Here is a 16,941-nt window from a genome sequence, read left to right on the forward strand (position 1 = left end):
TACTTGAAAAAAAAATCTCTCAATTCATTTAAAGGACTCATAATGCAACCATTGTAAGAATAGTCAAAAAGTCAGACGGATTCAGCATGGTTATTAGTGACCCTGGTCGAGACTGATATGATTAATAACCTTGGATATGTATTCTTCGCAGCCACTTTACATTCTGCTTACTGATGTGTTTGAATGCAAACTGCCTCCTGAGCTATTTCCCTGAGGTGAGCATGACTATAAAAACCCATTATGTGAGGATACATAAAATATATATCTGTGCGCGCGTATGTGTGTGTATGTATGTATGTATCTATAAACCCTGATTGGCTTTTCATTTAGGCCATGATGAATGAGGCTGTGTATGATAAATCACCTGTGAATATCTTTAGAGGAGGAAGAGTCTGTGTAACCTCTCGCTCGTTTACGTGACATAAATGTTGTGATGCCGCACACATACTGTAAATGCACACACACGCATGAAGGACAACAATCTCATCTAACGGTCTATGTTGGAATGCACGGTCAACTACTGTAAATAACTCTCTTAGTGCCTTTTGCAGGGGGGGATTTCTTGAAGTGCGGCTTGTCAGGTGTTTGAGGGGAAAAAATGGAGAAAGGATCTGCTGTGATGGTGGATGTAGTGGTGGTGGTGTTGTGGGGGGGGGGGGGGGGGGCTCGGCGTTTTAGGCCTAAGCGAATGTGACAGTTGTGAAAGCTTTCAGCGGAGGGGGGGGGGGGGGTTACCGTAGCCCTGCAACGATGCCATGACCCGACCGGTGAACCTGATCGTCTCTCTTGCCTCAATAACATACAGGATGTATTAAAGGAGACTTTGTCATAATTTGATATTGTGCGTAACACGTGACAGGCAAATAGGCATTAAGCTTACTTTTAAAATGACGGTAACTTCCGGTATCTTAATGGACAAAAGTCAACTTTTTTGAAAGCTTAAGAAATGACTCTTCGAGTTGTTTATTGACACACAGGTGAGGTTTCTGTCAAACAAAACATAAAACAAAGATAATTAATTGAAACAACCACAGCTTTGTGAAATCTGCTTATCTTGATGCAAACAAACAATGCAAAATACCATAGGTGGGCTAACAAGTAGCAAAAGTGTCACTACGTTATAACCCTTGAAGTAATGTTTATTTTGACAAAAAATGGCGCAAAACATCTCAACAAACATAACAATTCTCGGGATATATCCTTTATCCTCTGCAAAAAACGCCGAATACAACTGCAACTTACTGAGTAGCTGTGACCATCTCCATGTGTACATATACATGTGTTGTATACTGCCCCCAGGTGGACAAATTATGCACACCAAAAGGAGCACCGTCTATTGAATTGAAGAGAAAATGTGACCAAAAAAATGATTCTTTATTTGATTCTATCATTACAGTGTTTCTACAAAGAATAGTTCTTTTTTTAAAAAAAAATGGGTTTTTTTTTTTTACTTTTTGGGGAGGCTTAAATGGATCAATGGCATTTCCATCCATCCATTCATTGATTTCTTTGGAGAAAGATTATTTGAGATACGTGTGTTATAAATTATGAGCGTAGTTACAGAATGAATTCAACTCGTGCGACTGTATTTTAAACTTTGCAAAGTTGCGCTCCAAGGTCTCAAGTTCCAAGGTAATTCCGTTCTGTCGCCATTTTGTGAACTCTTTGGAGCGTGACTGGCGGGCGAAGCGGATGAGCAGCGACTTGTGCGCGTTTCCCGGCTCCCATTTTGCACCTGTTAACCCCGAACTGTGGGGCTTTTCTTCGCGGGGACGGGCACACAACTAACGTATTGGAACCCGTCCACTTGCCAAGAGGAGTAACTCTTGCTTTTATGAGGCCATCAGAATTCCGCTCACAGGCGAAGAAGAGGCATTCTGTCAATGACAAGATGAGTCAGGACGGCCTTTGCGAGCCCCAATCCTAATAACGGCGTAATGGTCATACATAGATCATAGATAGCACGAGCTGGTCTCCGGCCTGGCTTATGTGTTCGCCGCCAACATATTTTGAAGCTCATTTGTTCCGAGTAGATGTAGCACGCCTGGATGCACCTTGCGGTTAATTGTAATGGTTCTCTCTCAGGCAGCACACTGACAAATGGCCTGCTGTTTTTTTTTTTTTTTTTTTACGGTTTGTTCACTCCTGCTGCTACTCTGAGAGCACTGACCTGGACTCGCTCTGTATGCATCAGGTTAAGTCTAACTGTCTGACCCTCTCATACACTCCACTCAATGGCATGAAGGGTTCATTACAAGCATCCAGACCAGAGGAATCAATCCCCGAAAGGTCCGCTCGCGACGTTCGCTCCTCGCTCTTTTCACCACTGTCTAAGTGTGTGGGATCGATATTGGCAGAGAGGAAAAGGGCTTCCTCTGATGGAACCAATTTGAGCTTTTTATGTGACACTGTCTCAGCAATGACTAGCACTGCCGCTCGGGGGCAGTAAAGAGCTACACGTTCAAAGCGTGGAAAATTCAGGAACGTTTCCAGAATATCATGTAGGCCAGTGCACAGCATTATGCATAATCCAGTGATTGGAGGTATTGTTATGTAGATTTTTTCTGGTATCCGTACAGTACTTGTGTATTGATTTATTAGCAGACAAAATGTAACTCTTACTGTTGGAAAAGTGATTCCTAAATATTATTTCAAAAGCCAAATGTCTAAAATTGCTTTTTTCCCTTGTCCCTCCAATTTGATGACTAATTTAAATGTCAAATATGATAGAAAAATACATTTTAAATTAAACTTTTGGGGGAATATTTTGAGAAATGTCTTATTGGTAATTGTTTAAATTTTTGGTTTTTTAAATCAAAGACACATTTTTAAAAAGTCGTAATTGTTCTCTGAAGTTGTCTCTCGACATGCTGGATATGCAAAACTGCTACTCAGGCCTAAGTGAGGGGAGGAAAGGGAGCAAATGACTCAGCAGAAATTACATCAAGATAATTCCTCTAACAGTAGTTCGACCAAAGCTACATTCTCTACTATTTTAATATTTTTTCAATGTGCTCTGCCATAATGGAATGTACTACACTATGGTACTCCTAGCATCTGAAAAGATATGTTTTGCTTCTTTTATTACTGTATGTTTGTTTATTCTTGACCAGTTAGCATAGCAGCTCACATTTCAAAACTAACATCATTGATTTGCAACATGTTATTAAGGTAATAATTCAAATAAATGTATACTTTCTTTATTTAACATTAAAGATTCACCCAGATGAGTATCTGGAATGGGTTTGTGGCAAAGAACGTTTTCCTGTTTGCATAACAAATAATCAGATTTTAAAAAATAAGGTTGTAAATCAGTAAGTCTACTTTTTCCGCCTTTTTTAATTTTACTGTAAAACAAAAAAGTTTTACATTTACACAAGTATTTCTTCTTCTACCCCTTCTCCAACGTCCACAAAAAATATATATATATTACGTATTCTTTGACTTTTGGGAGGCTCAGCCTCTCATTTCATGCAATGCATACGCTTTATAATCTTGAGAATGATCATCAGGAATTTATATGACCTGGGAAATAAGCGAATGTTCTTAAAAACACACTTTTTAGTACTAATATTGAAAATCATTGCAATACACGATCGTGTAGACTAGCACGCAGCTAACATGAGCTTCCGCACGGGGAAGAGGGGGGGGGGCGTTGCAATAAATAGTTACGTAAATGTGTCGTCACATCCGCCCTACGCCGTCCGGCTCTTCTTCCTCTTCTTCGTTCATTCCAACCCAGTCGGCGTCGCTGAGCAGATCGGAAAAATAACCGAGACGGTCAGGACCGAGCACGGTGGCTACGAAGTAGCGGACACGTCCGGCTTTAAATCACCGTAGAGCATTTGTTAAAAGGAGAATTCTACACGCGTCTTTACGTAACTACATAACAGGACTACTTTTTCCACCTCCTTTGGGATTTTTTTTTTTGAGCCGCCATAAGCGTTTAACTCCACCCGAAGTGAAACCCCCACCTCTCTCTTCTTTCCAAACTCAAAATGGAGAACGGCGACAACAAATACCTCCCCGAGCTGCTGGCGGAGAAGGACAGCCTGGACTCGTCTTTCACACACGCTATGAAACTTTTAGAAGCAGGTAAAGCGGTTTCCTTTTTTTCCGGACATTTTCGTGGGTTTGTTCGAAGTTTTTTGTTGTTGTCGGGAGTGAAGGCGGCAGAAGACGACGCCGTCGAGCGCCATGTGGCGACGGTTGCAACGGGGTACTCCATTATGGCTCAAAGCAGAAGCAAACACCCGGCGCTTTTGCGCAGTTAAATTACATATGAATTAGTCTAAATTACGGGGGGGGGGGTGTATTTACGCGTGTTGGCCATTTATTACGCATTTATTTACTTTTTTCCACGTCCCGCTTCCTGGAGCTACGTTCACATCGCTGTCGTCGCGGCGCCTTATTTCGCCTTGAAACAAACATGAGTCGTCGACCGCTTTCCGATTTCATCTACTACTACATTTTTGAAATTTTAACTCTTGATGTGGGGCTTTGATGTAGTGAGATTGGTGGTCCTCAAGCGACAACGAGCCCTTCCGCCACACACCTATCGCCATGTATGTACTTTTCTTTGTCTTCATTAGCAAATTTAGCACGTTCTTAATTAGCTTTAGCCTGTCGCTATGTCATCAAAACAACTCTTTGTGATAAACATATGTCCTTTAAGTGTAGACCACCCTACCCAACGTGAAAATGCAATACATCATAATTTTAGAATTTATTATCGCAGTACACGAGGTCCAAGGTTTATGACAAAGTTCCGGTGGTACTACGACTTTGTATGCAAGTCTGATTTTTACGCAAGTCTGAATAAATCCTGATCTAAAACTAACCTACGTCAACGTAGTAGTAACGTCATTAATGAAGTCATTTGATGGTAACACATTAATAAACGTAAAGACTTCAAGAGTGTGCCGTCTTACCAGTGACGTCGCTGAGTTTTATGGAAAGGAGAAACGGGGGCAAATAATAATAATAAAAGACAAATGTATAACAAAGACTGAAAGAAACATGGCGGCTTTGTACAGAATTTGCAAGGCAAGAATAATGTTTAAAGCAGCTTAAAAAGCAATACTTATTCATATCAACTCTGAGCTAGTGATGCTCTTCATTTTTGGGGGGGTTGGGGCGGGTTCAGGTGCAATTTCGGGATGCTCTTGCCCATTTTCGCGGTGGTGGCGGGCTACTTTAGATTCCTGTTTTAATCACGATTTTATCAAATTACCGTAGTATAAATTCTTGTTGCGAACATAACTTGTTCTGACCTAGTTTGTATACATTGAGGCTTATAACTCGCAGCGGGGTGTAAGAGGGAGATAAACTATTGTCATTATTTTGCCCAAAGTCGTCAGTTCTAACCAAATTTCTACCCCTGAAAATATATCCTTGGTAATACAAAGTAATACAGTAAACCACCTGTGTTAGTATACAGTGTATATTTTAATATGGGCTTAAAGTTGCTCTCCTTCCCCTGTTAAACTCATTAACTTTGGTGTACTTAACCAATGAAGATGTGAAAATCAGATTCATTTGTCAAGTATGTCAAAAAACATACAGGGAGTTTGTCTCCAATAGTTGGAGCCGCTCTAGTACGCCACACATGAGGACAACAAGACAGACAATTGAGACGTAAAAACATTGCGGTGATGGTCACGGAGCAATCAGGGTTGCTAGGTATGTCAATTATGGGGCTTTTTTATTTTTGACAATTGTGCAAAGAATGTAGAGTCCTCTAGCATTTAGAGCACTTAGAATGCTGTACAAAGCAATAGTCTAGTGCAATGACCATTGTGTGCCCGGTGATAAGGATTTATAGCAACATAGCTGTAGATTGTGTTTTTTTTCATGGTTGAATTCTCATTTAATATGAGAAAGACTTCCAAAACACTTGGGGAGGCTGTCAGTTCGATTTTTCACCTCGGTGGCTTTCATTCAAAGCTGCCGTGGTTCCAATTCAGAATCGCCATGTAGTTGACTGCCCTAAAAATGGATGAAAAGGGAAAGCAGTGGAAATCCACCATTGGCAACCCCATCCTTATGTCAGTGACTCAATTTCAAAACTGTTATTTGTGGTGTTTTGAACCTTTAAAAAATTGCAGTTAATTGGTAATTTAAACATGTCTTTGAATCACGATCACATTGACTGATCCAAATCCCTCCCACCTTGCAGAAATCGACAGGGTCCAGAAGGGCGAGTCGAAGAAGGAGCCAGACACATACCTTGATCTTTTCACGAACAAATTCATCAAGCTTAAGGAACGGGTCCTGATACCTGTGAAACAGTACCCCAAGGTGAGCTTTCTTTCTTTTTTTCCCGCCACTACCCTCCTTTCGTCTTTATTCCCTGTTGTGATTCAATTTATCCCGCTGCAGTTGAGGTTCAATTACATAAAGCCGCAGGGTTACTCTGGGTCTCTAATTACTTGTTTTAACCTTGATCTCAAAACTCTGAGACATGATTATAGCTTATATCACTGTAGCGTTGTCATATAAATCTCACTTAGATCACAGAGATTAAAATGCTAACATGGCTTCTCTGCTACCTTGAATCTCATTCTGCCCCGCTGTTTTGGATCCTCCCCACTGTTTTGAGTCACTAAATGTGCCATGGTCCTCGCCATGTAAATGTAATATCCAACAAGACTCAGACTCGCTGCTGTGTTGGTTTAAGTCACGTGGCTATGAAGGAAATAGACGTGAGGGTTCTATTTGTGTGCATTAAAAGAATTATTTAAATTCTCCATTTGCATGTTAATTTTAAAAGCCCAGTGGAACCACCACAGCGGATTCTGAACGATTCCTTAGTGCTGGCAGGCTTCTGAGTTCTATTTTCTGAAAGGTTTATGCAAAGTTATATGATCTGTTGAAGGAACTTCCACCATCTTAAAGCATGTTTTATCTTCAAGCAATGTCTTCTATTTTTCAAATTTTACATTCTCAGGTGTTAAAAGTATTAAGAAGTTTAACAAAGTTAAACTAATTCCACCCTCAGGAACAGGCCGACATCCAAAGGGTTCTGGTCTGCTCAGTACAATGTTGTGTTGCAAGTTCCGATTGTAGTTTTGCAATCATGATCATACTTTTATGGTTTACCTTCGCTGGTACCTTTCTGTGATATGCTCATGAAATGGCCCAAATAAAACCAAAACCACGCGTGTCAGTTATTTCCCACATGGGCCAGGTAGCTATTTTGTGCATTTTTATTGTGGCGAGACAGTGACTCCACCACCCCAATGTTGCCTTTGTGTTCTCACTCAAACTTTCTGTGCATCGTTTGTGCTTTTCTAGTTCAATTTTGTGGGCAAGATCCTGGGACCCCAAGGCAACACCATCAAACGTCTGCAGGAGGAGACCGGGGCCCGGATCTCTGTGCTGGGCAAGGGCTCCATGAGAGACAAAGCTAAGGTATGAACACGGGGGATTTTCAAAGTTGGAAACTGTGCATGGAAATTCACACAAATAAAAAAATAAACTTATAAAAGCAGGGTTTGGTTCTCGCTAGCATACTTTTAATACAGTTGGGAATAATATTCTCTCATGATAATCAAGTGATTATATTTTATTTGAAGGAGGAAGAGTTGAGGATCGGCGGAGAGCCGAAGTATGCCCACCTGTCTATGGAGTTGCACGTGTTTGTGGAGGTGTTTGCCCCCTTGCCAGAGGCCTACTTGCGTATGGCCCACGCCATGGAAGAAGTCAAGAAGTTCCTGTTTCCTGTGAGTTGTAGTTTTACAAGTCGCTCGTCAAAGGGACGTTTCCCCCATGAACCTCTCTTGCCTGATTTGCTTAGTTGGCGCGAATTGTTGTTGAAAATGCGACATTTTTTTTTTTTTTTTAAAGATTGACTATGTTCTCTACATTTATGCAATTCACTTTGAATTTGCAGTCTTTCATCATCTCAGCCTGTAAGCAGTAGGGAGCTCGGCATGGTGACAATATTAGAAGCTAATCCTCATGCTGTTTAAATTGCTTTTTTGTCCGCGTTTCCTTTAAATCTTGATTCAACAATGCAGGTAACTTGCTCGTGGGTAAATAAGAAGTCACTCATTGGTCATGGTGCTTTCTCGCGTGGATAGCAGTGTGAATAATGGGGGCTTTGTTGATGCATGAAGAGTCAGAGAGAGTTCTTCTTCGGGTCTTTCTGTTTTCATCTCTCCTCTTGTGGTTAATGTACAGACAGCTGTGAGTTTTAAGTACATACACGCCTACACTCTTTGGAGTTGATGTTTGTTAACCTGAGGCCCATCAGGGTCCACAGAATGCTACACTTTCACGAATAATGCTCCAATCCGGAGTTTGTGAAAGGCCTCACATTTTTAATTGGGCTCCACCATTCTGAAGAAGGAAGGGCCAAACCTTTTGTGATGTTGTTACAGTTGGGATGTGTAAAATAAAAGCTGCCAGAAGGCTGTAATTTGTCAGCTTTTTATGGCTGTCATTTGGATGCAGGTCATGATTTAATGCATTCTTTCGTGCCTTGGGGTTGTTTACAGAGCGGCAGCAAGGTTGAACAAAATCCCATCTTGACTTTAATAAAAGTTCCTATTTCAAAGAAATATTCTTTTTTGCGGTTCACGCTCATCCCATTTGGGGAAAAAAAACTTTAACATTTTAACGTTAAGTGGCTCACTTAATCCTCACCCTTTGAAGACTTCTGGTGTAAGAGATTTGTTACACTTATCTAGTTACATTCATGCTTGGTAATTCAAATGTGTATTTAGTAATCATGCATCCCAAGTTCTCTGATGATCACTTCTTTATCAATGGTATATTTTGCTGTATCGCAAAGAAAAGGCGAAAAACACATGGAGACGAAAGACGTCAAGAACAGTACTGAATTCTAAGTTGAGCTTTGACCTTTTGAAGCATATTTTCCCCTCATAATTACGGTAAGCACCAAAGGGTTGACTTTGCTGGGTCCGCTGTCTTCAGTGGATTGGCTGCACGTGTCCCTGGATCCATGCTGGAGCTTTTTATGTGCAGACGCCCCTCCAAAAAGCATTACTCAGCCTTTTCTGTCAATGCCTGTGGGTCCTTTTGGTCACCCTTTGGTGCATATTTGACTTTTCTACTCTGAGCTCATCTAACACTTACCTGTAAAATCCTGTCACCAAGCTGGCCTGCGATGCCACGACACGTTGCCAGAGATCCTTTCGCGGTCTGTCAGTGGCTCACGCGTTTAGCCAGATGGTGTAGGTAATTGAAAGCTGCCGTCTGCCCAGTTATATCCATCATGTGTTATGTGTTTTTCGCAGTCATCAGAGCTCCGTCTCCATTCTGACGAAGATCTGCTATATGAAAAGATTGATTAGGTCACGGAGCAGGTCTCTTAAGTTGATCCCCAAAGGAAAACAGCAGGCTGTGTTTGGGGTTTGTGCTGCCTGGGTAGATTGTAGACCAACTCACCGCAACTTTATTTTTTTACTTTGTGTCATGCAGTGTCCCTAAGGCTCAATCAAAAAGTGCTGGGATGAAAGGTTCACAAGGCAAAGGACCCTTTTGTGTCGGTGCCGCTATAACATCACTATCAACACCTTTGTCCTTTGCTTGACTTGCATCGACAAATCTTTAAAATTTTGTTCCTTGCCTTTAATCGTAATTAATTATTTGGTTTGCCTCTCGTTACTTGTTTTCATTGTGGAGATTACTAGAACAGAAAATGTCCTTTGTGGATCAAATTTCAAAATATGCAGTAAGTGCTCGCTGTCTGGGCAGGTGTGAAGTTGGCACTTTGCTGAATTTCATTCCGCTGAGTTTCTGCTTGGTTACAAATGTTAATTTTCTGCTCTTCATGCAGGATGTGACTGACGATATCTGCCAAGAGCAGTTCATGGAGATGGGCTACCTGAACGGAGGCCAGGAGCACGCGGGCCGAGGAAGAGGCGGCATGCCAATTCGGGGACGTGGCGGCCCCCCCGGAGCACACAGGTAGGCACGTGGAGGCGAGGCACAGAATTGTGATAAGAACAATGTTGGTCTTTGTCACTGAGGCCATTCTCTTGCCGTGTTTCCCAGGGGAAGGGGAATGCCCCCTCGCGGCACAGGTCGGGGAGCTAGAGGCGCAGGAAGAGGCGTCCCTGCTGCTCGAGGAGGACCAGCCGCCGCCGCGGCTAGGGGGGCTGTGGCGGCCCGTGGCGCCAGGCCCCCCGCCGGCGCCCCACCCCAGAGAATGCTACCCCACCAGCACACTCCTGCCGCAGTCGCGGAAAGCTATGAGGAATATGTAAGTAACTTTGACCGACTCAGTGGATTTCATAGCCTGCTCTACATGAATTTGATCTCAAGAGGATTTCTCAAGTTCAGCCCAGTTCATTGACAAGCCTCTTCCTCTTCCTTCCTGTCTCCCCATCTCCAGGCCTACGACGAGAGCTACGCGGCTGACACCACCTACGAGTCATACGACAGCTATTACACCCAGCAGCCACAGGCGTGAGTGAATCACACGTTCCTTTTCTCACCTGCCACCTGAAATCTGTTGTGAGCCATTCTGCACCGATCCAACCTGGATGCCACTTGGCTGTTTGGCAGCGCTCTTCAGGAGCTTTGATCTCGCTCACAGAAGCCAATTAGCGTCCCCCAGACATGTCACTGAGCGCGAATTTGTTTATTCTGATTAGTTTTTTTTTTCCTTTTTCCTCCTTTGACCATCAGAGAGGCAGAATATTACGACTACGGACATGGAGAGTCTGCAGAGTCATATGAAAATTTTGGTAAGCTGTCATGGACTTTATTTTATTTTATTTCATTTTTTTTTTTTTTTTTACTACTGCAATGACAACCCATTTGAAATGTGATTTTAACTGTACGTGTGCATGTCACCCTCAGCCCAAGATGACTGGAACGGCACCCAGCGAGCAGCTCCTGGCAAAGCTGCACCCGCAGCCAGGGGTGGGGCCAAGGCACCCTACAGGCAGCACCCATACCAACAGTACTGAAGCGGACCCGCCCTCCCCCTTACAGGGTTGCCCTGACAAGCGCCTGTCGACAACGGCAGCTCTCGCTTTAAGCAGCCCGACACAAGTAATTGTCCGTTTTGGCTTTGGTTCCTTGGTTTGTTTGGTTGTTTTTTTTTTTTCTTTCTTTATTTTTAACTCAATTGGACTTTATACAACATTGGGGATTTTTTTTTTTTTTTTTTTTTTTAGGGGGGTGGTTTTTTTTTTTTTTGTTTTTTTTTTTTTTAGATTCGGCCACACACCCATTTCCCCCGATACACACACCACAGACAACCAAAGCAATTTCTAGAGTTATTTCCTTTCCTTTTTCTTTGGTTCTTTTCCTGTATTGTTTTCTCTGACCATCCCACAGCCCTCTGACTTTTTTGGCATTGTTTTTTAAAAAAAAAGAGAGAAAAGCTGTTTTGTAAAAGTAACTTCCAGTTGAATTATTGGCTCATTCTCCACCTGTCTTAAAGAATACATTTAATTGTGTTTTATAAATAAAGAATCTGTCATGGTTCAGTTGCAGATTCCCATTTAGGCTACATTTCAAAATTCTGTTAATATAGTCCAATAAAAAAGTCCTTCTTAAACCTGTAATGTAGAGACAAAAAGAAATCTAAAATCAAGTGAAGATTAAAGTTAATTGAAATCAAGTCATTCTTTGTGATGGTTTGTTTTTAAATAGCTATAAAAACATTCTTCATTTAGATTTAGGCAACAATATGTGTCATTGTCCATTTAGAGTTTTGAAATATAGCCCTAATAAGACACTGTTGAGATGGCCTGTCCTTATATCCTCAATTTGGTTTACATGTAAATGGGAGGGAAACCGAGCACATTCTAGCATTTCACCAAATGGCCTCCTGTTATGTCAACAAACAGTTCAAGTCTTCTCTTCATGTTTGTGATCTGATTCTGCATAAAATGCATGCCCCAAAATGAGAAGAAAACAAAAGGATTGGGACACAAATCTCCACATGGGTCATCTCTCCACAGAGAAGGGATCCTGCAGCTCAATCCCAACTCTTGTACATATTTTAAAACCTAACTGTACTTACTCTGTACCCTCTCCATAAAATGCATTATGCTACATGTGTACGCTTGCCTAAATAGGTTACTAAATCTGTCCAAAAGATGTTTTGCAGCAGTTTGTTCAATAAAGCTTAGTGGGTTTTCTATGAAACGTAACTTGCTTTGATTTGTCTCCTGTCCTAGTCCAATCTGAAATTTGCCTTTTTGTTTTCAAAAGCGCATTTTAAATCTTAATTGAATTTTGCAGTAACATGTGCAGACTTTAACCCTCCTAAATGATGTCTTGATGGATTATCAAAAGAGCTCGACTTATTCTCTCTCTCTCTTTCTATACTTTTTAAAAAGGACTCCGAGGTAAGACCGCTAAAATAAGCCGGATAGCTTCCTAATGTGTATAGAGTTGTAAAGCATTGAATCCCTGGGTATGTATAAGACTTTTTCAATCCTCTTACCTGTGGTCTCGTTTTAAGCGTTAATGACGATTGCTTTCATCGCCGCTGCAAATTAACTGAATTCAAACCACCATTCAGGATCTAGGCTTCGTTGTCATGAATCACACACTAATGGCAGTGCAATGGAGAGGAGGCTTTTAACCTAGACAACTCCACTGTAAAGGTAACCTAACCCTAAATGTTTAATTTGGTAGTGTTTTTTTTTCCTTTGACATAAACTTGCTTTTAAAAAAAAAATAGCAACCCAAGACAAAAAGACTCAAAAAAAAAAAGTTAAGAAAAAAAATCATTAATAGTGTACTTTATGTACTAAAATTAATTGTTCTGTGTACTAACCAGCCATCAGGATAGTGTTAATGCAACTCTTGCTAAAAGGAACAAAGCCAAATCTAAGTCAATAGCTGTTTTGTACCATTTAAAAAGAAAAAAAAAATGTTTCAACTGTACAAAGTTATCAATAACTTGAGTTGCATGAGCAGATGTTCTCTTTGTTAGACATGTTGCATGAGACTCCATCTCACAAGTAGCTCCTTGTGCTCTGTCGACCGGGTATTGATTTGGGCTCTTTGCTCCCCTCAGGCCCATCTAGGCCTCTCGCTGAGTGGCAGGAGATCTGCACTGCTGGAGGGAGACCATGTGACCCTCAGGTTGGTCCTCCACCCTGCTTGCAATCCCCCAACATCTTCATACCCTCGCTGGCCAAAACGTAACAATCCACTTGTAAACCTATGGAGCTTCCCCGCACTAAAGTGAAAACCATTTAAATTTTAAACACCACAGTGTTGTTCACAACTGTCATTTTAATGTTACATACGAGGTTTCAAAAGTGAAAAATCTGGCCGGTCCCTCTCATTTCAAATTACTGCCTACTGCACGCCGCTCAACTTGTGCGGCCGCTATATCTCTCCCACTGGGTCATCTGGGAGCTTTTCCACGCTCGCGACAAGCCGCTTTAAATCAGCCACGCTACCACCTTGCCTCTTTCCACACACAGTTCAGACTTTCATAGATGGCTTGAATTAACATTTCAATATGTCAAGATTTCTTTTCTAGATATCTGTTGGCTCTCCCTCAAGTATAAGCAGTTTACAACTATAATGCTACTCAAACTCTCGTGCTTTGGATCTTTCTTCAACTTGTACCAGTTGTTTAGCTCGATGTCCCCCACCTGGGAGAATAAAGTGGTTCAAGCTCTTTTTTTTTAAATACCTTTGTGCCACTTCCAAAAGAATCCATACTTGAAAGCCTAGAGTTGGTTCCATCGATTTTAAAAAATTGTGTTGGAATTTAATTAAAAGAAAATGTAAACGTTGTGCAGTGAAGGTTTTATGATGGGAACTGTTTGATCTGAAGATGAATAATCTTTACTTTTGAGAGGGATGCTTCGTGATCGAGACATTCCTCTACATCACGGGTGTCAAACTCAAGGCCCGGGGACCAGATCCGGCCCGCTGCATGATTTTATGTGGCCCGCGAAGGCAATTTAAGAGTATGAACTTCCATGATTTTTGTTAAAATCTGTATGAAAATATCCAATTGTCATATCATAAATAATAGCATCAGCAATACTTTAAAAACACATTTACCTTGATTTCTAAAACCATAACTTGCTCATAAATTTCACATCTAAATACGATGGGGCGAAAGATTTTCATGGTTTCACAGTCATAACGGGCCTCTGAGGGAAACCGTGACTGCAATATGGCCCGCGACAAAACTGAGCTTGACGCCCCTGCTCTACAGGAAATGATCTAGCACCACGAGCAGTGGAAGTCCTTAAGTGGGCTCGTTTCCCCCCCACACAATTAACAACTAGCATGCTGACTATGTTCCCGGTGTCTCCAAAGTTCAGCTGTCTTATGATCTCCCCGCGTGTTGACGAGCGCGCGATATGATGTGTGGCATCGCTCGCCAACGGCTCTGCCGGCCGTGGGGGGGCGGGCTACTGTCAGCGCGTTCTCGGGGAAAGTGACTAATGAGCAGCCGTTGCTCGAGGCCCCCGACGACAAGACGAAACTGCAGCAAAAGGGACTGTGGCGACTCCTGGAATGGAAACAGTAGCAGGAGGAGGAAGAGCAGTGTCTGAGAGATTACTCACGATGTACTGTCTCTGCCTAGAGGACAGGGAAAAGTTAAACGTTTGGAGTGTGGCGCTGCTTGCTTGGTCACACTTTAATCAACTTAACTGCAGTGCACAAGCTTTCGGTGCATGCACAAATCTAGCCACGCTGCTGCTCTAGCCTGTTGACGTTAACATTTCAAGGTTATGAATGTCATCAAGTGAATACTGTGGCAGCTTGATTTACAAGTTTTAATTTGTTCTGTTATGGGTCTGACGCCCCACCCCCTCCAATTCCATTTCAGTGCCATTTATGCAGAGGTTTCAAATGTCTTCTACAGGTGTGAAACCAGGGCAAGCAAGCTATTTTTGACTTTTCATCACCTGCACAAAGGAGATTGCGTTTTTTTTTTTTTTGGTGGTGTTGGGATTATACGTCCTTGGCGGGTTGGCGTCTGCGCTTCGCTGAGTGAAATTCTACTTTGTTTGGTATGGAAGAGTCAAGTTATCCAAAACCAGTTTCATATTAAAGGTCAAGAGCAAGATTGTTTTTTTTTTCTGATAATTTTACCAGATTTCCCAGTGTTGTTCTGTAGTTAGATCCTGCAGTTAAGTTGGAGAGCAGGTACTTGAGAAAATAAGGTCAAAGTAGAACTACTATAAGTAAAATTTTCAAAAAATAGACTGGGGAAAAAATATAGAATTGAGGTTTTTGGCCTGACTGGCCACAAATGATTCTTTCACCGGAGCTCAAATATAACGCAATTTCCGCACTATAAGGCGCACCGAATCTTCAACGAATGGCCTATTTTCAAACTTTTTTCATGTATAAGGCGCACAGAATAGACGCTACAGTAGAGGTTGGTGCTACGTTATGGATCCATTAGATGGAGCTGCACTAAAGGCTCTATATTGATCCATATCTAAGGCGCACCGTTGGATTTTGAGAAAATTAAAGGCTTTTAGGTGCGCCTTATAGTGCAAATGTAGTAAAATTGGCTTTCCGCGTTCCCAGCAAACAAAAAATGCAAGCCCAAAACACGTCTGTACCCAAACCGCATTTCCTTGTATGGCTTCTTCTGCGGTGTTTTGGCAGTTGGCAAACCACCTTAATGGCACGTTACCGCCACCAGCTGGTCTTGTCCTTCCACTGCAAAGAAACTTGCTGCTTTGTTCTTGGCGCAAGTTGGTCCATGTCCCCGCTCTCCTGTTTTATCTCCCGAAAGATGTCATGTCATTATCCAAGCTGCTGATCCTCACAAGGGTTGCGGGAAAGCTGGAGCCTATCCCAGCTAGCTTCGGGCAAAAGGCGGACTACACCCTAAACTGGTCGCCAGTCAGTCGCACGGCATTCTCTCCAAAGATGTCAATCAAAATCAAGATTGCAGTCGAGCTTGCGACTTTCTATTTAGTCTTTTATGTATATCTATAGATGCTGGTAAAAGTAATGACTATATTTTGACAAAAGGAGTAGAAAGTACAGATCTATTTTCAAACGTTGGCAATAGAAATGATGATACTCAGTACAGATATGAAAAATGGAGTTGGACGCTACATAATTGGACCCGATCCACATCGGGAGAGTTTGGCCTTGGCGCGAGTCCGACTCGACCTGTCGTTTTTTTTTTTTTTTTTTCCCCGACGTGATGGGAACAACACAAGCCAGACGGTACTTGAATTTTTTTCAAGGTAACTTTTTCTCTCAGAGCAGAATATGCGGGATTAAAATGGCGACCTGTGACTCGAAAGCTGATTGAATTCACAAACCGCTGTGTTTGTTCAGAATTGGTCTCGACTAACGTTGAAAAGCTGCCGCTCGCTCGCTCGGTCGCGGAAAACACAGGCGCTGCTTCAAATTGATTTTTCTCCCCACCGCCGTACCTTGTGCTATCAAATCAGTGCACATTTCAGAACTTCGGCACGCGTTGGCGTGTTTCCATGACGTCTGGGCTTATTTCTTCTTTGGTCTCCTCCACAGCGACGCGGCACGCAGGAGACGCTCGTAAAACGGCCGATGACACTTGGCGGCCGACGAGTGGAGACGCTGGAGCCGGATGACGCGGTGCGGGGTGTTGGTCCAAGCTCAGACTGGAAAAGATCTTGGCTGGCTTGCCCCAAAACCACCAGAGACTAATAATGAACAGCACCCCCCCCCCCCTTTATTTTTTTTTTTGTTATTTATTTATTTTTTTTTATCAAAACCAAGTCTGTATCTTAACTGCTGCTTTCATTATGTTTGCTGATTGGGAACCTCTCCAGCGTCTGATGCAATTGTTCCACTTTGATTTAGTGTCAAATGAGCAAGCAGTCCTGCTTGCCATAGTTGGGCCGTGAAATTGGTTTTAATTCCCGTCGAGCCTCGGAGTCCTGACGGCGCTCCGGTCGCATCTGAAGTCCCGAGTGATTTAATGAAGGCTGTTCCTCAAAATGTACTCGCGATGCATATAAT

General features: G+C 42.3%; 1 protein-coding gene across 2 annotated transcripts; it reads left to right on the forward strand.

Annotated features, from left to right (window-relative positions):
* Window positions 1-3,719: 3,719 nt before the first annotated feature.
* Window positions 3,720-16,664, forward strand: khdrbs1b (KH domain containing, RNA binding, signal transduction associated 1b). 2 transcript variants are annotated; one of them, XR_009794385.1, is made up of 11 exons: window positions 3,970-4,095; window positions 6,179-6,300; window positions 7,297-7,413; window positions 7,578-7,724; window positions 9,806-9,936; window positions 10,024-10,231; window positions 10,364-10,437; window positions 10,660-10,718; window positions 10,834-11,028; window positions 13,013-13,080; window positions 16,471-16,664. XR_009794385.1 is itself a non-coding variant. In XM_061815778.1 (9 exons), exons 1-9 carry the CDS (start codon window positions 3,999-4,001, stop codon window positions 10,941-10,943), a joined length of 1,065 nt encoding a protein of 354 aa, XP_061671762.1. In that variant the 5' UTR covers window positions 3,720-3,998; the 3' UTR covers window positions 10,944-12,137. The 2 variants fall into 2 exon arrangements, 1 of the variants encoding a protein (XP_061671762.1); XM_061815778.1 differs by lacking the exons at window positions 13,013-13,080; window positions 16,471-16,664 and having other exon boundaries at window positions 3,720-4,095; window positions 10,834-12,137.
* The last annotated feature ends 277 nt before the right edge of the window (window positions 16,665-16,941 follow it).

This window comes from Syngnathoides biaculeatus, chromosome 1 (genome assembly GCF_019802595.1).
Source record: "Syngnathoides biaculeatus isolate LvHL_M chromosome 1, ASM1980259v1, whole genome shotgun sequence".
Lineage (NCBI taxonomy): Eukaryota > Metazoa > Chordata > Actinopteri > Syngnathiformes > Syngnathidae > Syngnathoides > Syngnathoides biaculeatus.

Excerpts from the sequence above, each read along its gene's own strand:
- khdrbs1b (XM_061815778.1), top strand. The coding sequence starts at position 3,999 with ATGGAGAACGGCGACAACAAATACCTCCCCGAGCTGCTGGCGGAGAAG. Across the intron at positions 7,725-9,805 it reads TCAAGAAGTTCCTGTTTCCT|GATGTGACTGACGATATCTG; the intron begins GTGAGTTGTAGT and ends CTCTTCATGCAG. Across the intron at positions 9,937-10,023 it reads GGCCCCCCCGGAGCACACAG|GGGAAGGGGAATGCCCCCTC; the intron begins GTAGGCACGTGG and ends CGTGTTTCCCAG.